The sequence below is a fragment of the Amphiura filiformis genome, chromosome 16, assembly GCF_039555335.1.
Source record: "Amphiura filiformis chromosome 16, Afil_fr2py, whole genome shotgun sequence".
NCBI lineage: Eukaryota > Metazoa > Echinodermata > Ophiuroidea > Amphilepidida > Amphiuridae > Amphiura > Amphiura filiformis.
The window spans coordinates 12,010,523-12,034,413 of NC_092643.1; the positions used below are offsets into that span (position 1 = coordinate 12,010,523).

General features: G+C 36.8%; 1 protein-coding gene across 2 annotated transcripts in view; it reads left to right on the top strand.

Annotated features, from left to right (window-relative positions):
* The window catches only part of LOC140135573 (uncharacterized), a 64,845-nt gene extending 46,715 nt beyond the window's left edge, over positions 1 to 18,130 (top strand). For both annotated transcript variants that reach the window (XM_072157111.1, XM_072157112.1), the window contains exons 12-17: positions 4,874 to 4,987; positions 5,287 to 5,397; positions 11,217 to 11,330; positions 11,985 to 12,095; positions 12,642 to 12,832; positions 15,356 to 18,130. In XM_072157111.1, the coding sequence (XP_072013212.1) occupies positions 4,874 to 4,987; positions 5,287 to 5,397; positions 11,217 to 11,330; positions 11,985 to 12,095; positions 12,642 to 12,832; positions 15,356 to 15,580 (866 nt within the window). In that variant the 3' untranslated portion in view covers positions 15,581 to 18,130. The remainder of the gene's footprint in view (positions 1 to 4,873; positions 4,988 to 5,286; positions 5,398 to 11,216; positions 11,331 to 11,984; positions 12,096 to 12,641; positions 12,833 to 15,355) is intronic.
* The last annotated feature ends 5,761 nt before the right edge of the window (positions 18,131 to 23,891 follow it).

A 23,891-nucleotide genomic window follows, 5' to 3' on the forward strand; every position in this document is an offset into this window, starting at 1 on the left:
TTCCACCCCAAAATCCACCCAATCTGTGCCACATGTCGAAGCCACATGACGGATTGGGAGCATAGGCGTAGACACTAGATCCCGGGGTATGGGGGATAACCCCCCCTCACAATATTTTGCTAGGGGGTGGTACATACAATCATCCCCACAATGTTGACGCCTGTATGTGGGTTTCTGACGACACTAACATATAAAATCACAATTTTTCCACTTTTGTACCATACCGTAAAAGCATATAGAGTGCTTCTGATGAAAGCTACATTAATCCAGGCACCATTATGGAGTTTGAACAAATAAATTACGGATCCAAGCATATACAAACAAGTATTATTTTAAGACCAATCTATTGTATCGGTATATTTACGCTTGCTTCGAATTAATTTAGCTTTCATGAAAAACACTATATATGCTTGTAGACGGGGTTTTACGGTATTTCACCAGTTTAGCTTCAATATGCCAAGAAATTGTCAGCGCTTCGCGCGCATTTGTACCATAAACTTCTTTGGTCGCTAAAAGGGGCTGCATTCATTATACTTCAAGAAATTTGTTCCAACCCCATCCCCCAATGTCAAAACAAAATCTGTGCCACTGATTGGGAGCCATACGTGGCAGTGAGGATGAATCTGCTAAGATTTTTGGTGAGAAATCATTAAATGAATCTATGTTTTAAAGACAATAATGCTATAATTAAAGACAGAGATAAAAACAATTTATCGCGTCTGATGTCACTGTCAATTACGATCCTTGATTGGTTTACACTGGTTAATCAGCGCGTAAAAGTAAGACCGATCTATCTGGTGCTGATCGGAGAAAAGGAATAGCAGCAAATGGCGAAAAATTACGTACTAATATAAAGACCTAACTTTTGAGATGGTTTGCATGTCGAAAGGTGCAAAATTAACAATAAGGCGCCCGGTTATAAATCCGTGTTCAGCAAGTCATCATCACGACACTTGTAAACAAACCGTGCTCGAATTTGATTGACAGATGACGTCAGACGCGATAAATTCTCTTTATCTTTGTCTTTCATTATAAGATATGGATCTCCTTTGAAAAAGTTACCCGGTTTGTGCTAATAACTCACCAGATGAACCAGTAGCGTAGTCAGTGGAGGGGGGTGGTCAGGGGGAAGAGTGCCCCCTGAAAATGAAAGAGAAAAGTACCCACCTAACCAAAAATTACAGAGAAAATTGGGAAGGCAAAGGAAAAGAGAGGGGCAAGGAGCCTGTTTCCCATCAAATTTCACCCCATCATGAACCATAATGAGTGTAAAGTATCACATTTTTGCACATGGTCTCAATAAAGCCCCCTTTGGGAAGCTCAAAGACTTTGCAGTTTACATGTACATTACCCCCCCACACCAAGAAAGCTGGCTACGCCCCTGATGTTAACTCATTTTAATAATGATGTTTGCTTGTGGCACGCGAAATTTAGGTGCTACAAAACGTAAAAATGATTAAAATCATGGACAAAATTTAAACGTAAAAATGATTAAAAACATGGACAAAATTTCACAAATCGAAAAACAAATTGTTGAAAATTATAGAACTTTACGATTGAAAAAAAGCCTCACCGAGGAGTAAAAAAAACCTTTTTGGCTTCACCGACGAGCTATAAAATTTAGATTTCATTTTGTAGCCAAGATTTAAGAGTATAATCACGGGTAATTTCAACTTCCTGACACCACGTAAGATAACAGAGAATGTGACAATGGAGGTAGAACCTTTTGAATGACCCTCGTATTAGACTATAATATATCAGACCCACGTGGAAAAAGACCCAATCAGGTTAGTCGTTTTGGAAACATTCGGCATAAAGGCATGGCTAAATTTCAGTCAATCAGCAAAATTATTCTTTATGCTGCGGACGGGTAGAACATCTCGATTCAAATACCCTCGCTGGTTAGCCAACGAGGGGAAAAACGTCCTCACAGGTTAACATAATGGCGTATTTGGTAAATCGCGTTGACCAACATTTTAAAATTAAAGTTAATTGCCATTTGTATGTATACTCGATTATTTATCTTTGTTAATTAACATGTATTATTAAGGCAGATAAACGATGTTTGATGCAATATCTATCTGTTATAATTCAATAATGTTTGAAAAGAATGATCTCATGCAGTGGGAGCACGGTGGCTTAGCGGAAGGTTGCGGGTTGGAGCCCCGGCGACGCCATCGTGTTGTGCACTTTATCTCGATTACTCCTCTCCACCCAGGTGTTTTAAAAATGGGTACCGGCATTCTTAAATGCTGGGACGGTAACAGACTCGCTGTAGAGGAGGTGTAGCGATCAGGGCCGTTCCTAGGGGTTTTGCCGCCCGAGGCAAAGCCTCTCTCTGCCGCTCCACCAAAGCATACCAAAAGTGTTACCCCTTGAAAACTTGTCAGTTTTGACCTATTTGATTTGTATACTGCCCACCAGTGGCGTAGTTAGGGCTTGTGACGCCCAGGGCTAGCGATACATAATGATACCCCCCTCACCCCGATTCTCAAAACTATTGCGCGCGAGCGCGCGAAAATTTCCACAAATAGGCTATAATGAATTATAAATTGATTTTAAAAATGATTTTGTAGTGAAATGCCCGCGAAGCGCGCGAAAAAATTTGACTTTCATCGCTTGGAGGGGCGCAGAATCGATGGTGAATTGGTCAATTCGGCGCCCCCTAATGATGGAGCCCAGGGCACGTGCCCCCACGTGCCCCCTCGCCCTCTCCCAGTCGCTACGCCACTGCTGCCCACGACCGTTTTCTTTCTTTTCTGTAATTTTTATCCCTCCTATTTTTTCTTTTTATCCGCCCTCATTTTTCTTCCCTTTTCTTTCTCCATTCCCGTTTTTTCTTTTTTCGCCCTCTGTTTTCGCGCCCCTCTGCGTTTGCCGCCCTAGGCGACCGCCTTACCTGGCCTAATGGTCGGAACGGCCCTGGTAGCGATCCCCCTATAGCAATATTACATGGAGGAGTCTGGCCAAATCACCAATGAAAGAGAGATGGGCATTCCGATCACTGTTTATACAGGATCGTCTCCTTTACCTGAGTCGGGTGTTACCCAGAATTAGCTTTCAGCTACGCACTTTAGATGTTAATAAAAATTCCCTTTAAAGGGAAAGCCAGCTTCAATGCAGAAGATGCCTTGTAATTAGTTTGGGTGGTGGCATTTTTAGGATCACTCTTTTTTATGATCCATCATGTTTTATGACAGTCCACCAAACCATCAATGATGAGAACATGCACATGTTTCATGACAGTCCACCAAACCATCAATGATGAGAACATGCACATGTTTCATGACAGTCCACCAAACCATCAATGATGAGAACATGCACATGTTTCATGACAGTCCACCAAACCATCAATGATGAGAACATGCACATGTTTCATGACAGTCCACCAAACCATCAATGATGAGAACATGCACATGTTTCATGACAGTCCACCAAACCATCAATGATGAGAACATGCACATGTTTCATGACAGTCCACCAAACCATCAATGATGAGAACATGCACACAGAAACAGCAAACCAAACAACTCCTATAACTTCCTGTCAATTAATTACTCCAAATTGTGTCTTTTTGTCTTTTCTGCCTGTTAGGCTACCCTTAGCTCATTATTAATATAAAGAAATGCAGTTTTTAGTTAATTGGCTAAAAACGTAAAAACTGCCATCCTACTTGCCTTATACATGCACATTAATTTTATATTAATTCGCAATTTATACTTAATATAGCACATTATAAAATGTATAAAGACTGATATTGTTCAATTATAATAGGAATTGGCCTACATGTATATAAATTATACCCATATCAAAAATAGGCCCTGAAATTGCATCGAATTTTTCCCGTTGAAAAGACAAAACTGATGTTTAAGATATAAATTATTTCATAAATGACATTTTGAGTCATTTTTATCCATAAAACGATACAGATTATAGGATATTTTTACTTTGACTTTTACGTCCATAAAGGTTTTAATCATGTTATCAATACACTCACATCTCATGCTGTGCTGATCTCCAGGAGGTCTGCGAATGTAAATCTAAGAACGCCTGATAACAAGGATTCTATAATTTTCTTTCGTTGATATGCTGTGGAAACTATTATAGGCCTGGCATGAACTTTTAATGTCATATTTCCTTCAAACCATAACTTTTGAAATTCTCACTCGTTTTCATTCGTTGAAACGGCAAAACATACTTTCTTTTTCTTACAAATCCAATAACAGGTCTATTATATATTTTTACCATAAAAAGTTCCGCAAAGTAATTCAAACCAATGCTAGTACCCCGTAATCTCTTTAGCAAACAAAGACGATCTCCGAATTAGATCATAGCCAGCTAACGCTGGCGAAAAGTTAGTAAATTTCAGAGATTACAAGCAATCAATTGAACATTTAGGGCTTGTTCAATAATTATGAGCTCTGGGGATGGTAACATGGTGGGGGGTTGGGCAAGAATTTTTGGCAAACTGGGGGATTTTTATTAGGCCGTGTGGGATACATTTTGGCAGGTCGAAAGGGAGCATCGATTTTCAACAGCCAACCTTTATTGTTTTCCCATTTTTTTCATCCTATGTACTTTATAGAGCCTTTATTTGGTAAAACTCTACTACTGAGAGTCCGGAAATGAGCTATCAGGACCGATCATTCGTAGAGCTGCTGGAAACTATATAATTTCAGTAAACATATGATTATTTACAAAACCCACAAGGAAGATACCACATAAAAAAGTTGAAGATCCCTACTTTTCTTTTTAGACCAACTGTGGTTAAAGGACTTTCCTGATTAATTTGATATTTATATATCATTATTTAGAAACTCCCGGGTATCAACATTTTGATTAACATGCAATTAATTTTTTAATTTACTTACAGATATTGATGATTGTGTAGGTGTGACATGTCCAAATGGCGGAGAATGCGTTGATGAAGTAGACGGCTACATCTGTCAATGTCCCGCTGGCTTTACTGGAGCTGACTGCAATACAGGTAAAGGGTTGCACCATTTGATTTTTAGGGGGTAGATGGGATTTTTTTTGGGGGGGGGCGGAAACTTCGCTCACAGGTGACACGAAAAAAACAAACATTAAAATTGGAAATAAATAATGTTGCTGCCGAAGGCGGTGCGTGAAACAAACACATTCTGAACTGCGCCCAACCCAAGCTCGACATGCCCCCCATAAAAATACAATGGTGAGCCCCTAAGATGAACTTAATGTCATCTGTGGAAGCGAATTAACAACAAATTAATCGTTGATAGAAACTTTTCGAAATTTATTGCTTTTCAGATATTAACGAATGCGCTTCTTCCCCATGTGAAAATGGTGCATGTAATAATGTAGTAAATGCATACACGTGTACTTGTAATGATGGTTATGCTGGAACTAACTGTGACATAGGTAAGTAGAGTGCTTAATTGGAAGTGTTTTATAGCAATTCATTTGTAAGCATATTAATTTTTTTTAAATAAATCATACACTTACCGATTTAAAACCGGTTTTAAAGAATAGATGACTATCCGTCCCTATCAAACAATATACGCGCGGTTTTGTGAATGATAACCAATCACGGACGACGCGGATTTTGATTGACAGGGACGTCAGCAGCAAACTAGGCCTAGGTTACGTTTCTTCGTTCTTGGTGCTGAACAATGTCCCTGATCAGAGGCGAACTAATCTACATGTATATTTGGTAAAAATTCGACTTCCGTGTCACCGAAAAAAGCTCTTCAGGATCGATCATCCGTAAAGCAGCTAGAAACGGAATAATTTCAGTACACATTATACGAAAACCACAAGGAAGATATAAAGGTCGAAGATCCCTACCTTTCTTTTTCTACCAAAAAGAAAGCTATAGGACAAGCTCATCGGGAACCATCACCCGAGCTTCACCGTACAACTAACATGACTAAGGGAGTCACCGCAGACCTTTACAGGAGGATTTCGTGATCCTAGCATGACATTTTTAATAGACATCCACGAAAAAGCTTATTCCCGAAATTTCAGTTGATTCCGATTTTGCGTTCGCGAGTTATGTATGATTATGTTTATTTACATTGCTCCAATGGCCGCTGTGTTGAATTTCGTTCTGTTATAACAGAACGTAATTCAAATTTGACGATAATTTTGCTAAACGAATTAATCGGCAAGAAATTTTCTGTACATAAACATTATGTAGCCAGAGATTTCCAGTGATAAATAAAAAAAACAGCGTCTGTGTGTAGTCTTCTGAAACAAGCTCATCAAGACCGATCACCCGAACAGCTGCTAGAAACTGAATAATTTCAGTAAACATGATTATTTACGAAACCCACAAGGAAGATACCACATAAAAAAGGTCGGAGATCCTTACCTTTCTTTTTCGACCAACTGTGGTTGAAGGCCTATTAGGCTTAGTATTAGCCTTTTCGACATATGGCCGACACAATAAGATAGCGCTGCACGAAGTGGGTGAAGTCTTTTGAATTTACCGGGTTTTACCTAGATTGAAGACTGCCCTCCTGTGTACACCATACTTCGAAGAGGCTAATGGTTTTCTTAATTAATTTCCTTCTGTTGATTTCTAAATCATTATTTTTCAACCGACTTTCAAGAGAGGCTTACATGTCATATCTCATTACCCAGCAAACACAAAAACGTTTTAAATAAGTTATATTTTGGGTTTTGGTTTAGGTAAAAACGTTTTAATAACATTAAAATGTCGGGTTATATAAAGGTCATGAAATCGTTTTAAACGTTTTGTATGAAAACACACTACAACAATATTTTTAAAATGTTTTCGAAATGTCATTGCATTGTAAACTATTTTTGCAAACATTTTTGGCCAAATATGTTGTCAACACTTAAAATCAGTGTTGTAGTCGAGTCCTCGTCATCCGAGTCCGAGTCCGAGTCCTTGGTGTCCGAGTCCAAGTCCGAGTCCCTGCCAATTTCTGATGTCCGAGTCCGAGTCCGAGTCCGAGTCCTCAATGCTCGAGTCCGAGTCCGAGTCCGAGTCCTCATGTATCAAATTCAAGCCCTGGGGTTTTCACCAATAAGTTTATCAACGTAGGCCTATACTTAACCAGAATTTTAGTTCTATATTATTTTCTTGTAAATACATTTATATGCTAATCCCACCTAGCATGCCTAGTATTGTTTTGGGGCTGTGCAATAATTATGCGGAGGGGTGAAATTGCAAAAAATGGTTATCCCCTCCCGGCCTGCCAAAAATCTTTGCACCCCCCTTAATTGCACATGCCATTTTTTGAGATCCCAATTTACAAACCTTAAATGATTTAGGTATATGTTGCGAGCGCATGGAGCAGGGAAATTTACATTATGTAAGAGTTCCGTACTGTTTTCTAAGCCTTTTTAGAACGTTTTATTTGAAAGGTACCCCATATGTGCCAAAAATTGCTTGTTCCCCCTCTCGGCTTGCCAAAAATTGCTTCCACTCTCCCTTTCGATCGGCAAAAAATTCTTGCCCCCAATTTTACCTTCCCCCAATGCTCATAATTTTTGCTCAACCCCTAAGGTAGCATACCTTGGAAACAGAGTATAATCAGAGACTCACAGTAATTTATTAGGCTTGTGTTTTAAAGAGGCAAAAGATGCAATATGACAATCAAAATATGACGTCACTTCCAAACTTCAGGTGCCAAACGAAGGGGTGTTGGATCTGGCTGTAGGCCTATGCAGTATTATTCCGGGGGTGGGGGGTCACTCACATGTAAAGGTGGTACTGGGATGTGCGGCGGTCAAGGGTCCCTTTCTAAGGCTCTCTGGTAGTTCCTTAAGACCCACATTTGCAACATGCTCCAGTTCATTGACGTCATTATGACGTCACTATCAAACTTCAGGTGCCAAACGAAGGGGTGTTGGATCTGGCTGTAGGCCTATGCAGTATTATTCCGGGGGTTGGGGGCAGTCACTCACATGTAAAGGTGGTACTGGTATGTGCAGCAGTCAAGGGTCCCTTTTTAAGGCTCTCCGGTAGTTCCTTAAGATCCACATTTGCAACATGCTCCAGTTCATTGAGCCTAAACACTCTAAAAATTGTAGCTCTTTAACTCAAATTTGGAAACATTTTGAATTTGTTAGCTCCAAAGCCTATAATTTGACCTAATTTTCTTTCATAGACCTCCACAAAAATATTAAAATTTCAGATCATCAAGCCCCCAAATCAGTTCTTAGTTCCCAAAGTTCAGCACCGCATACACCTACCAACATTTAACTTGAGTGCCCCTGGGTATTATTATTCATGTACATTCTAGACTTGCGTCTAACAAAGCAGTCATGTCAAAACAAACGATTAATGATTAAAATGATTTAACCAATTAAAGATATAACTGAAAGCAATCTTGCTTTTTGGTTGTACTTTTATTTACAAACTGAATTTATTTGCATGCAAAATAACTTAGATTAATCATGTGGTGTGATTGTGATCATTGATCATACAAGCATTAAGAAGAAGTTTACAATGAACGAAAATAAAAGACCTAAAAAGACCCTATTTTGCCGGACTCGAGGAGGACTCGAAGCCGAGTCCCCGAGTCCTTGGGGTCCGAGTCCGAGTCCAAGTCCTTAGCTTCCGAGTCCAAGTCCGAGTCCGAGTCCTTGAAAAAAGGACTCGAGTCCGGACGAGTCCCGAGTCCTCCAACACTGCTTAAAATAACATTATGTTAAAATATTTGCACCCTGCAAACACAGAAATGTTCTTAAAATGTTTTTTACAAAATGTTTTAATAACATTTAAATGTCAGGTTGTATAAAGGTCGTGAAAACATTTTAAAAACGTTATTGTAAATATTTTGGGCAAACATTTTTTGCAAAACATTTTTTCAACCCCAAAATAACATTGTTTAGAATGATTTGTACCAAGTTTTCAAAAATGTTTTTCCAATGTTATTAAAACGTTTTTATACCCTTTATATAACCCGACATTTAAATGTTTTCTGTAAAACATTTGTGTTTGCTCTGCAGTAAATTACCAACAATGCAAAGTAGGCCTAGGCCCTTTTATTTTGCAAATTTATTCCCCTATAGGCCTACCATGTGTTATACGGGAGACCTGCCAATATTATTTGAGCCGTTGGCACTGGGGCAGTAGCTGAACGGCAGATGAAGAAGTTGGTTCAGAAGAACATGACATGCAAGCTGTTCTTGAAAGCCTCTATAAACATACATAGGCCTTCAAAAAGCTCTATATGCTACAAGCATCAAATGGGAAATATTATAGGCCTACACTTATTTTAATCCATGGATGGTTAGGACCGGGGTAGGCCTAGGCTATGCGAAATTGATGTCAGTCCTTTCTAAAAACGAGATATCCAGCCAGGCGCGCTGTATTTTACAAGATTTACCCAAACAACATAAACTTTGTAACTGTAGGCCTACCTTTGATAAAACGCTCGGACACTTTGCACTTTCAAGTATCAGTAGGAGTTGAGATTGGATTAGGCCTATAAGCATGTCCATAACGTAAACTAAAGGCTGACAGCAGTAAATATTGTTCATATGATTGTTTGGAGTGGCCTTTATATGTTCCTCTCGTGGTTCTTTATCTTCAAATTTGTTTCTCATTTTTCATAGGCTTTTAAAAATAAATAAAAATAAATTTCGGCTTTTATATAATACGCCTTTTCCCAGATCTCGGAGAGTTCAAAGCGCTGTAATTTCGCTGCCATGGTACTTATCACGATCAGATCGCATCATCTAGGCTGAATGCTGCCGAACCTGTCGCAAATAGCCGCACTTAGATTGTAACATCCACCAATTATCTTTTCAGCTCCCCAAATTTCATTGGGTGAAGGAAGTTTTTGATAATCAAACAACTAATCACCGATTTTTGAGAAGCAGGAGGAAACTGGAGATCCCGAAGAAAACCTGCGGGATCGAGATAAACCAAGTTCACATGAATCTTTGGGCCTCGCGCCAGGGGCTTGAAGTTGAACCCGGGACCTCAGTAGTGTAGTGGTGCAAGGCGAGAAAACAACCGCACCAACTCGCTCTCCCGAGCCTTACTTTTGTTTGAACCTGGTTCTCGTCCCCTCCCTCCTCAATTTCTGGGATTTGTCAGGATTTTTTTTGATTTTTTAGATTTTTCAATTATTTTAGACTTTGGAATGATTTATGAATTTTTCATACATAGGCCTATAAATAAGTTTATTAGAGAACAAGGACTACTTCCAAGTCTTTTTGTGGTAGGGCCTACTCTAGGGGGTTTATCCCTCAGAATCTCACATTTGAAAAAAAAAGGGCGTCATCGTTTCCTCGAGCACTGTTGGAAAAGACCGAAAACTGCAGACAATGCTGATTTTACACTGAAAAAACAAACACCTCCTCCCTCATCAATTCATGAAAATCCTCTGGACGAGAACCAAAATATTAATTTTATAACCCGGGAGGTAGGCTAATTAGGCCTAAAGAAATTAAGTCGCATGTCATGGGCTAACCCGAAACATCATTGCCTTCTCTTTCCTATCCTCACTAGATATTTCAGAGGAAATATAAGAGTTGCTATATCAGAATGCCTCAGTCAAAACAAATGATACTCTCTTGCAAACGCCGAGCAGCTAGCACTGACAGCTTTGACTTTGTCAATATGAAGGCCTAGGCCTAACTTACTCATGTTTCCCCGTTGTTGGCCAATTTTGTAGGCCTAGCTAGAATTTATATATAGGCCTATCATAGAAGTCATTGTAGCTTTGTAATTTATATTATAATATCCTTTTTAATATACTTGTTAGGCCTAAAAGGCACATAAAAGTTCATTGCTGTAAACACGTTCATGCGTTGGTTTAGGACCAAGTCTGGACTATGCAGTGTTGCCATGCAGCGGAAAGGATAACCACTTTGACGTCACAGGGGTTGCCACGTGTCTCTGCACATATGAATTGGGCGGAACGACGCGACATTGGGCGCTTTGTCTTTATTTGCTGATTAGGGGGTAAAATAAAGGAAAATTGCGTTTATCATTTTAGAAATGGATTCTATATGTTATTAGCTTTATTTTGATACCAAATATGTTTTTCTTTCAATGGTCCCTTGTTATGAAAACGTTTTATACCATTAATGTACCATTTATATAACCCGACATTTAAACGTTTTCTGACAACCTGTTGTTATAACCTTTTGCGAATGATGTCGGAAACGTTTTGTGTTTGCTGGGATATCATCTCCGGGGTATCAACATTATTCACTGATTAACTCGCAAATACTTTTTAATTCATTCGCAGATATTGATGATTGTGAAGGTGTGACATGTGCAAATGGCGGGGTGTGTGTTGATCAAGTAGACGGTTACTACTGTCAGTGTTCGGCTGGCTATACTGGACCTGATTGCAGTACAGGTAAGGGGTCCACACAGGATGGGGGGTTCTTGAAAAGGAAACATCGCCCACTAGTGAGACGAAAATTGTGACTGCTGATGAGCAATAACAAATTTACTCCATCCAGCTCCGTATAAGGTATATATTACAATTGGAAAGAAAAAAATTATTATCAAGAACGAATCACATGGTTTAATTTAAAACAAACTCATATTGACCATCGGATTTCAACACGCGATATTCAAATTTCCCGGCCGCCGAAATTGTTGAATACAATGACGTCCCAGTAATACAATGAATGCTGACGACAAATGAGCCCAAATAACCATAACGTCATTGCACTTAGACAATTTCGGCGCGGGAATTTTGAATATCCCGTATTGAGAGCCGAATGTTTGTATTCGTTTTATGACATTTTATTTCTTCAAATATATATCTTAAAGACAATAATCTAAGGTAATTGAATGGACAGTAGTGATTGATGGGTGTGTTATCAAACAAGCTTATTTTCCGTATTGCATGCTGTTTGTCTATATACTTTAATCATGTAATTTGGCCATTCGATACTCACCTGATGTTGCCTCTCTATCCCACGTCGAGTTGATATGTGACGTTATTTTCTTGTTAATAATTCAATGATTAAATAGAAAATTGTCGAAATTTATTGCTTTTCAGATATTAACGAATGCGCTTCTTCCCCATGTCAAAATGGTGCATGTACTGATGAAGTAAACAGATACACGTGTACTTGTGTTACTGGTTATACTGGAACTAACTGTGAAACAAGTAAGTTGAGCTCTGTTAATTGGAAGTAGTTTATCGCAATCTATTATCAAGTATGTTAAATGTTAAATATACACTTACCGTTTTAAAATCGGGTTTATAGAATCCACGATGATTATAATGAAAGTTAGAAAAAGAACAGTTCGGTCTAACGTCCCAATCAATCAAATATGTTTAAATTGTATATTGTCGAGGCAGGGATCTAACACAGCAGTAACTGTATGGTAACAGTAGTATAGGGTGAGTCGTCCAACCGACTACGATAGGGGCAACAGACCTGATTGTGAGCACAAGTCGGTTTTTGGGAATTTTACTATGGGATTTTATAAATTTACAAATCGATTGGGGGAACGTACCTTCCCTCGCACCTCGTTACGCCACTGCATGGTAAACCAACTCATTTGCCAAGCTATAGATGCTCTCGTTCAACCTCAGTATAATTAATCAGTTTCCGAGACCCGTGGCACACGTTCGAAATACTCTAAATCTAATCTAAATCCTTTATTTTTAATTTTCACTTGTTATCTCCCTTTTCATTAAATCACACAGCTGGATGCTCAAACTCAAATTGGAGCGAGTACGAAAATTCCTGTTACATTAAGATCACAAATCAGCTCGCATGGACTGCCGCGCGGGATCACTGTATCGGGCTTATCAGCGGCAGCAACCTCACTAGCATTCATTCTGCAGGAGAAAATAACTTCGTCGGTAACGAGGTCGGTAGCACGACAGATGCCAATGTAAGTTAATTTTCATGCGCTTATGGCATGCTATAAAGGGTTTCAATCCTGGGATGGGAGAAGAACACGCTTCCAATTTTCAAGTGGGGACACAATCCGGGGACACAATATCAAATGTCCCTTACACATTTGGGCAACTTTTACTTTTAAATCATAAGCACAATGTTGTTCGATTTTAAGCAAACAGAATATCATAGTGTATATGTGTAAAAATATGCACCAAATGTCTTGAGACTTTTGAAGAAAAAAGACACCCTTCATCGGCCAAGTCTATAAGACTTGGTCATACAGACTGTAAAATTAAAAATTATACAATTGCAATAACGCTTCTCAGAGAACAATAAAAGAGATCATGGCAACAATATGCAGTGGATTCAGTAACATCTTGGCTAACAGAAGAACTTGGTTTCTCTACTATAGCTCGGGCTCAAACGCTATGGTGGCTGGGGTATGAACGTTTGGACAGTATTTATTTTGGGACATTAGAGCACATCAGACATATCGAATTGCATTCTGAATACGAAGAATGTCATTCTGATATCAAATAATTTTGATTTTTGAAATTCGCAATTTAATACACATTTTATGGCAAATCATTAAAATTGATATTTTTGATATTTAACAGTACTTGAAGTAAACTTTATAAATCTGATGATTTATACTTAAAGTGTATGTAGGTGGGATGAAAAGCCGACGATCAATTGAAAATTTTGACCTTTCGTATTGAAGATATGGATTTTTTTCCCCAAACACCAAAAAAATTAGGTCTTTTTGGGAAAAAAATCCATATCTTCAATATGAAAGGTCAAAATTTTCAATTGACCGTCGGCTTTTCCTCCCTGCTACATACACTTTAAGAATATATCATTAGATTTATATAATTTACTTCGAGGACTGTTATATATCAAAATTTGAAAAATATCAAATTTTTATAATTTGTCATAAAATTTGTATTATATTGTGATTTTAAAAAATGAAAATTATTTGATATCAGAAAGACATGCTTCGTATTCAGAATGCAGTTCGATAGGTCTGAGGTGCTCTCATGTGCCACAAAAATACTGTCGAAACACAATAAACGCTCATTTTGGATCCCTTAACTAAATCGTCCAAAAACGAGTTGGGTCACTTTTGAGATTTTCGCGTATATCAAACTTGCATCGACTTTCATGATTGGCTTTTTTTGATTTTTAGAAAAATTAAAATGAGTCATGTTGATGTTGTTACTTTACTTGTATGTCTTTCCTAGTTTCAAGTTCAAACGCTATGTCTGATTTTACTTAATTGCCCGAGTTGGGTCATTTTTTGACAATTCGCAAATCAAGTTTGTACCGCTTAAAATTAACTCCCATGCTTATCATCAAAGATCTCAGAACAAACAAAAGCAAAGGTTTTTCATGTTTTTCTTTCAATTAATTGACATTAGTAAATAAATAGTATGATATTTATTTCAAAATCATAAATTAAAATACCACTTCAAATGCCCCATTTTTACCAATTACCCATCATTTAGATGGCTATTGCTACACAAAGACACGAAAGTGACCCAAGCTGTTTTAGGACTACCTCATACAATGGTCATATCGTTACTTGTAGACCACCGATGTTATTGAAATAAAGTTTATGTATTAGCTGAAGAAATTACATTGACAACCAAGTAATACACTCAATAAGTAACATGTTTGTCTAATACTATTTTCTAAATTGTATAAATTTTTTGTTACACCCTTTTTTTAGGTATGTTATACTATTAACCAATGATAGTATAAAAATGTGTACCAAATGGCCTCAATCGGGCTTCATTTGAAAAAGGGGCAAAAACAAGGGCGCATTACCTACAGATACCCCCTCCGGGCCCTGGCTCCGGGCACATCTCTCTCTGATATCCCTCCGGACTCACACACAGCCATAATATACAATTTCAATTTTTTTAATCGTTATTCTTTGCCAACAATAATGAAATAATATTAGTAACAACTGTCCAGAAGGTTTTCTGTCCATTTTAAAATCAAATAATGAGCTAAAATGAAAAGAACCCCACGTGCTATCTTGGCTGCTCAAAGCGTGGAGATCTATGGGGCGATGTGATGTCATAATGACATTAATTCAAAATTACCCTGTTCTTCTAGAAACATACAAACACAGCATACTTGATCGATTCCAATGAAGTATAAGTTAGAACATGTGCAAACATTACAATATGCCGTGGCAAAAATTGCATTGATCATTTCATAGCGAGTGTGTAGAAGAATTCAAATATCACAGATATTGTTTTGTTGAGGGCTGAAACAACAACACTTTTGTAAAACGTACATAACTCACTAACAACAATAAATCAAGCAAATTTTCAAATTGTATGATTTGTAAAATGAACTATTGCGAAACATTAAAGTGTTATTTTTTAATAATATATTGATTAAGATAATGATAATTGATTTTTCTGGCTGCTTCGACCAACAATACATCGTGTACCCTTAAACCAGGAAAGGTCACCAATTTCCCTTCTTATTAACTATCATGTAGGTATGGATTGGATTGAACGACGAGACTACAGAGGGTACATACAGATGGAGTGATGATCCGGATTCAGTGCTTGGTTCTTACACAAACTGGAAGAACAGGGAACCGAACAATGGAAAACGTAGAGAGGAAAATTGCGTGATGTTGAGCCAACAGAGGCGAAATTTGTGGAGTACTGAAGAATGCTCTCGTCCAAAGGAATTCATATGCAAATATCAACTTCCTTAAGTGCCACTGTGTACTCTTAAAAATGCATGAATTAAAAAATGATGTATCTTCTTAAAGGCACATTCGGTGATTTGCTCATTCGGACGATCGTAAAAATGATCAAAATTCAGATTTTGGTACCTATGTCTTTGTTATATAGATGTGCTTACATAGCCTGCCAGTGGTTGTGGTTCAGCCGAAAGCCGTGCATTTAAGACAAAATAAGGCATGTTACATGAATCTGTAATTTATATACCGACAATATATAAATTAGCTACATGTATTTGAATGGGAATTTCAATTTTATCAATACTGTTGGGTTTTTTTCCTTTTTTGCCAATTTTTTCATTCCAAAAATTTGAATGACTTATCATTCACCTTTAAGTAATTTATAAACAATTTCAATTGTTTACACTTGTACTGGAATCCCTGAATGGGACTTTAATTATTCATGCAAGATAATAAAATAAATGTATAGATTTTTGAAAAGGAAATCAGCCGCGAAATCTAAAAATAAACACATGTAAAAATAACAGTGGCGAAAATCACATAAATTACATTCTTCTAACTCAAATGGTTTGGAACACACTATAAAAAAGTGAAAATAAAATCAAAACTTGGCTTTTGCGGGTATTTTTTTAATCATGTCGGTTTATATAAAGGGTATGAAAACGTGTTAATAACATTCATAAAATATTTTTGAAAACGTGATACAAAACGTTCTAACAGAATTTTAACTGTTAACAAAATATTTGTAAAAATTCTTGTCCCAAAATATTTTACAATAACGTTTTAAAAACGTATCATGATCTTTATATAATCCGACATTTAAATGTTATTAAAACGTTTTGAATAAACGTTTCAACAACTTTTTTGTGTTTGCTGGGTAACTATAACAGTGGCGTAGCTAGGGGTTGTGGCGTACAGGGCTAAGGATAAATAATGTCGCCCCTTGCCAATTCCTGAAACAACTTGCGCGCGGAGCCCGTGAAAATTTGCAAAAATAGGACCTATTACTTTGGTTATGATGAATTTGAAAATCGGTCTTAAATTTATCTTTCAAATTATTTTGTGCTGAAAGGCGCGCGAAGCGTGCGAAAATTTTAACTTTCATCGCTCGGAGGGGGCGCAGAATCGATGCTGAATTTGTCAATTCGGCGCCCCCTAAGGGCGGTGCCCAGGGCACGTGCCCCCTCTGCCCCCGGTCGCTACGCTATTGAACTATAACTGTATTTTTGTATCCTCAATCCTCGTGATTATAAAAGTAATTGCTTTCAGTTATCTTGTTATTTTAAAATTCGTTCACCACTGCTTTTATGCTTATGTAAATTGTTCCTTCGAACTAAACTGGTTATACTTATAATTATTGTTAAATTTCATATACTTTTATGCTCCTTGAATCAAATGTTTAAAATTTATGAATGGGGTTCTATGTATCATCTTTTTGGTTCTAATTGTGAACAATGGGCGCAACATCCACCTCTACCCCGGGCGCTGCTTTTCGTTGTACTTCTTCCATCGTTTTTGTATTTCATGATTTGTTTGATGGAAAATAAATAAATACGATTGATTTGATAGAAACTTTCCTCACATGAGTAGGAGTGTCAATGCTGTAAAATAATAATTAAGCCCAAAAAAAGTTTGCTTCTAAAACTCGCACGCGTAAGTATGTGAAAGGCATTCTAAAGAAAATCCTGTATACTTGAACGTACATCATAATGTGGTATGTCAAAAGGAGGTATATTTTGATTTTTTTTACAAATCATTTTTCCTTTTCAACCCTGCTTTTTTTTCGTTTAAATCGAATGTTCCCAAACTAAGTTTTGGAATTCCAAAGTTGGAGCGATTTAAGGAGTCGATCACCCACCTTTGCACAGTATTTTTGTGGGACCTGAGAGCACGTCAGACACACCAAATTGCATTCTGAATACGAGGAATGTCCTTTTGATATCAAATAATTTTGATTTTTTTGAAAACATATAATATATAATACAAATTTTATGGCAAATTATTAAAAAAATTTAATACTTTTTTATATTTAACAGTCCTCGAAGTAAACTTTATAAATCTAAAGATGTGTACTTAATGAATGTAGCTGGGAAGAAAAGTTATCCATGTTGACCTTTCGTATTGAAGATATTTATTTTTTCCCAAAACACCTAAAAATATTGGATATTTTTGGAGAAAAATGTATATCTACAATACAAAAAGTCCAAAGTTGCCTTCTTTTGACATACCACCTATTCACATTTTTATTTATTACTGGGGTATCCATTAATCGACTTTATTTTAGATATTTTCTCTACACAATTATTATCATAATTTGATCTTTATCTGAACATATAAGTGAAGACGGAATTAAAAAGATTAGTTTGGGTATTACGTCCTGTCAACCAGACCAAAACTTTTTAATTCGGTCTTCAAATTTAGTATAAGGGTTTGACGTGCTGTTTATATGTTTTATTAAATACGTTGTTTTATACTGTATTGCTGGGCAGCAAGGGAGAACAGTGCTGGTCGCTGATTGTATGTGCCAAGTTAAATAAATAAACAAATAAATAAACAAATAAATAGCGTATTCATTCATTTCATTCACATTAGCCACACAACCCACTTTGGCCGCCTTGCAATTAAATAATTTAGAAGGTTTGGGGCAACTCAATCATGCCGTTGGGCTATGTAATAATAATGGTACCACTTTCTCAGTACCGTCACTTACTGATACTCGCCTGCTGTGTAAAGCGTTAATATGTTGTCTTACCAATTGAACGCCGGAATCATTTTGTTTGAAACAATGGTAACACTTTTATGAAAGGCCTGTCGGCAAATCAAACAAAAGAGCAATGTCTTACGTTATTAACGTAATGTTCTCCATGTTTTTATAAGTGTCCCAAAGTGGCCTGCAATACTTTCCAATTATATCAATTTCTAAAACTCGGTCCTTTTTGACATTTCTTTGTGAATAGTTAAAGGGCACATTAAGGGCTGGGGTATGAACGTTTGGACAGTATTTATTGTGGGACATTAGAGTACATCAGACATATCGAATTGCATTCTAAATACGAAGAATGTCATTCTGATATCAAATATTTTGATTTTTGAAATTCGCAATTTAATACACATTTTATGGCAAATCATTAAAATTGATATTTTTGATATTTAAGAGTACTTGTAAGTAAACTTTATATATCTGATGATTTATACTTAAAGTGTATGTAGGTGGGATGAAAAGCCGACGATCAATTGAAAATTTTGACCTTTCGTATTGAAGATATGGATTTTTTCCCAAAACACCAAAAAAATTAGGTCTTTTGGGAAAAAAATCCACATCTTCAATATGAAAGGTCAAAATTTTCAATTGACCGTCGGCTTTTCCTCCCTACTACATACACTTTAAGAATATGTCATTAGATTTATATAATTTACTTCGAGGACTGTTATATATCAAAATTTGAAAAATATCAAATTTTTATAATTTGTCATAAAATTTGTATTATATTGTGATTTTCAAAAATGAAAATTATTTGATATCAGAAAGACATGCTTCGTATTCAGAATGCAATTCGATAGGTCTGAGGTGCTCTCATGTCCCACAAAAAATACTGTCGAAACACAATAAATGCTCATTTTAGATCCCTTAAGGTGCATACATATGTGACGTGTCATGTCAAAAGGAGACACTTTTGGGCAGGATCGTAAATGGAGAAATAGCCAAAAATCTGCCGGTGGGTGGTTTTTTTCACAATTTGGGTTTGTTGCGAATTTGTGATGTTAACAATGGTAAAAATATTGTCTGATAGTTTCAGACCGGAATATAACTGGCATCTTGTATTTTTGGAGACATTTTTCAAGTTAATTCCTACTCTCAACATTGTCAATAATATTTTTAGAGGCCGATATCTCAATTTCCAATTTTATAATACCATAACTTCCGAACTCAATATCTTCGCTTAGGAATGTCCGATTTAATTGGAGAAAACAGCGTTGTGGAGCAAAATATCTCTATATTTAAGATATGAAAAAACCTCAAAATTGATAACCTGCCCAAAAGTGTCTCCTTTTGACATGACACGTCACATATTCCGAATTTCTGAGTAAGTACCAGAATAATTGGATCTGAAAAAGAACCTTTTCTACTTTATTGAACTATGAACGATCCTGATGAATCTGTTTCAAAAGTTACCATTTCCGCCCCATTTGGATAATTTGTCTTGGGAGGGAGAAAATGGCCATAACTTATATATGTACTAAGAAGTACCCTGCATGTTTTTAGTTAAATTGCTAAAACTGGAAACAATTATATGGTTTGCTGCCATCCCTTAAAATGACTTAAAAGTCAGATTTCATGTTCTTGTCAAATTCATGACGTTGATAGTCCAACACATAATAAGTTCAATTTGAATGATTTCTGCAGCAAAATAAAAAGAGAGAGTGGTCTTTATACAAAGCAATGCAATATATGTGACTGGACACTACGAATCAGCCGTAAAGTCGGCCCCGGTCAATTTTGTTTTATTTCGTGTTTAGAAAATATATATCATACGCTTTAAAATAGTATATGATTTGACTTCAAACGATATCCAGAAGCGGGTTTATGGTTTGATAACTCTGCTCCTTCAACAAAATGGTAACTTTTTCGGTTCTACGTGTGTCTCTTTTTCTACATTGCTGGTAATAAAGTCACAATTGGCGGTCATTTCAAATCATCCCCAAGTCAACGAGGTTCAGGAATGTCCTCTCATTGTTATTGTTGGTTATACATACCTAGACAGAATACAATGCAATTGTTACCAACCACTTGAACAGGATTTAGACAAAGCAAACAAAGACTAGAGCTATTTAATGATTAGATTATTATCCTTTTCAGCAATAGGATTATTGATTGGTTTAAACGCTATCAAATGAGAAACATGTCGCTCCTAATTGAGACACCTATGAATACGACCTGTACGAACATTTTGCACTGTATCTCAGAATACAATTTGCCGAGTTTACGGCTCATTCGTAGTGTCCACTCACATATTTCATTTTCCAATGTCAGTGTCAGTTCACAATTCTTTCGGAGTTGTGCATTGTTCTATAACAACTAAAACTGTGCGTTATGTGGGAGTGGATGTTTGGGTGTAGGCTATATAAAAAGGGGGAAGTGTTCCAATTGTGGAGGATCCATGGCCTACGCAAGGGGCACGAGGGCATGTCGCCAACTTTTGTCAGTCGGTGATGAATTGAAGATCTGGTCAGTTGAGGAGAGAAAGACGGGGACAATGATCGCTTGGGCTAATAAATTGAAATGGGGCTTTCGTTTAAAGTCGGTAATACGCGTCGCTAACACATTAGAGAATTGGAGAAATAATGTTGATATACATAAATACGTGGTTCTTGATTTCTTTTATGACTTCATGAACTTGGTGATTTTCATCAGTGCTCCACACCTATCAAAAAACGAATTGGTTAAAATGCTTCCATTTTCAATGTTGAGCTATATTTTGTATTATTATTACGCGACATTATTTCACTGAAACCTAAATAAGCCATAGGTAAAAAGTTTCCACAACCAAACTACAGTAATGTTGAAATGAAAAAAAATAGCAATTCTCGTCACCTGTGCACCAGATTAGCTAGTTTTTCATAAGCTTCACTTTTGTGATTTTGGTACCTATTTTATCTTTGTTTGTCCAATCTATTTCAACTAGACAATCTAAATTGTACTCACCATTAACATCCTATGTTATTATGCCATATGAATATGTATCCAGTAAAAGACAAACTAGTAGATAAAATATCAAAATTGATGCCTCATTATCATGATTATAATATCACATGTTGTACACTTGTAGTCACAGAATTCAAAGCCTAAGACTAAGTCTAAGCACAAAATGATAACATTTTCTGTTATTTTTGATGATTGGTTATGAAAAAGGTTTAGAAATCTTCTTTAGATGTGTTTTCCAAAAATTGGAATGCATAACTTGAAATTAGTTTTTGTACAACTCTTTGCACAACGTTACAATATAATCACAAAGTTGAAAAAAATAGACAATTTTGCTGCATAGCAGTCTCGTTCCGCCTTTGCATTCAAATGTATAGAAAGACCACTCGCTATGTAGAAGGTCACTTCGAGACTTACTGTCTATACTTTGTTATGGCAGCGCGGAGGTGGTCACGTGCGCATTTATAAAAGCGCATTTATATAACCTGTGCACTGATAATGAAATATATAGATAGATAAAAAAGACTAAATCACGTCTGACGTCAGGGCAAAGGCGCGCTGTGATTGATTGCCGATCTTCGCAGTACGGCATTTTCTGTCTAGTTGTTAGAATTTCAGACGCGAACTAGTGTTTTTTTATCTCTGTCTTTAATTATAGTATAATAGTATTATATTCAACCTTTCTGTCATTTTGGTTTGGTGTGTCATCATGTTTTTGTTGGACTTATGATAAGCTTGAATTCTTCCAGATAAATTCACACGACATCGACATTGACCTCTAATCCTAGTTATACAGACTGTAACAATAAAAAGTATACGATTGCAATTTTGCTTCTCAGAAAAAAATCAAAACAAGAAGAGTCCTCAAAAAGGACAAAGTTCCGCTGATGTTCTACATGATTGTATTGATGAAAAATAAATCTACTCTTTCTTGAGAGACAAAATAATGATACACATAGATGTACATCAAGATAAAAATTCAAAGTATAGATCTACCGGAATAGGAGACTTTACTCTGAGTTTCACGCCATTGGCGATTGTCAGACGACACGATGGAGAAAATTTGGCTTGACCACCATCCCCTTGGAATGGGAGAATATACATTCCATGGTGTCAAGAGCCAAGTAATTACAGAGTCTGACTCCCTTGAAGAGTCATACATTTTTTGACTCCGTCGAGGACTCTGAATGTAGAGTCAATTGACCCCACAGGTAGAGTCAACTGACTCTCCTGTGATAATCAGAGAGTCAGTGCTAGTTTACTCCACATATAGAGTCACTTGACTCCATTCTGGCTGTGTTGATATAGAATAGGGCAAGTACGTGGAGAGTAAATGGATAGTTTATAAATTTAGCCGAATCTCTGAAAGGCAAAGTTACAAATTTACATGTTAAATAATGTTTGTTTTCTTTGGGTATTGACATTATTGTATTTCTGTCATTACTTTGCTGTCACATCCCAAGATCTAATAACATTAACACAGATAAGAGTCAATGAACTGAGAACTCGGTCATTGTGGGAAAACTAGGAAAGTTGAGGAAAGTTGGGTCGGTCGGTCGGATTTCTTCTTCTTTTTTTTTTTTAAACCTTCAGTTTTTAAAAATCCCCTCAAATATTAAATAATGCTTACTTCAAACAGGGGACATTTGTAAATTTTAACTTCTGGATGTTAGATAATCAATTTAAGACTAGCCTTTCAATAAAATATTAATTTTAAGTGAAAAACATTGATTTTTGAACAAATCTGTAAAAATTATCATTCAAAAAAAAATTGCGACCCTGATTTTTTCAGGATTTAGGGTCGATCGATTGAGGGCAACACAACATTTTTTTGGCCTTATTATTACACAAAGGAAATGATCATCCAAATGATCCAAATTTTCTGATGAATAGGCGCTTTTGCCGAGTATCATCGAAAGACCCATCGCTTTTTAACATCACTGAAAGGCCCAGTTTCTTTCAGGTCTGTCACTGAAAGATCACAATTTTGGGGCTGCATGGAGGAGAGAGCAAGGGGAAATGCTCCAATCCTATAGGCTTCCCCACACCAACACACCCTACACCCTACACAGACAGGCGCCCACAGACATATCCCCCGTCAAAGTAATATATCAGGAGACATAATAAATCGGGTGCCGCCAAAACTTACATATTTTTCCCAAAGTAACCTATTTCGAAAGTTCAGACAAGATACTACATGTAACCTGTTGATGCCAAGTCACCGTGTTTTTTAAAACTTGACTGATTCTCCAAAACGCAATATCACGGTTTTTTGAGGACTTTTTACTAGCTCCGCCTACAAAATTCACTTTTAAAGAACTCGCTTCTTTGGAATTTTATCAGAACAAGTTTGGACACACTTGGAAGGAGCTAAATCGTACGAAAGTTTGACAAAACTTCACTAACTACAGAACAAAAAGGTGTAGGATTCATTTTGTACGAGATAACTGCGCGTTCGTTAATAACCGATTTGTTTAACCACAAAATCATATTCTTCGTAGTGTGCTGGTAGCCTGTGAATTCAAGTACCGAAGAACTAAAACAAACGGTGAGTAGTTTGATTGTTTGTTTGCTCTCTTTTAGTCTGGCGCAATGTGCATTTTAGTGTTTATCTGTGTTTGT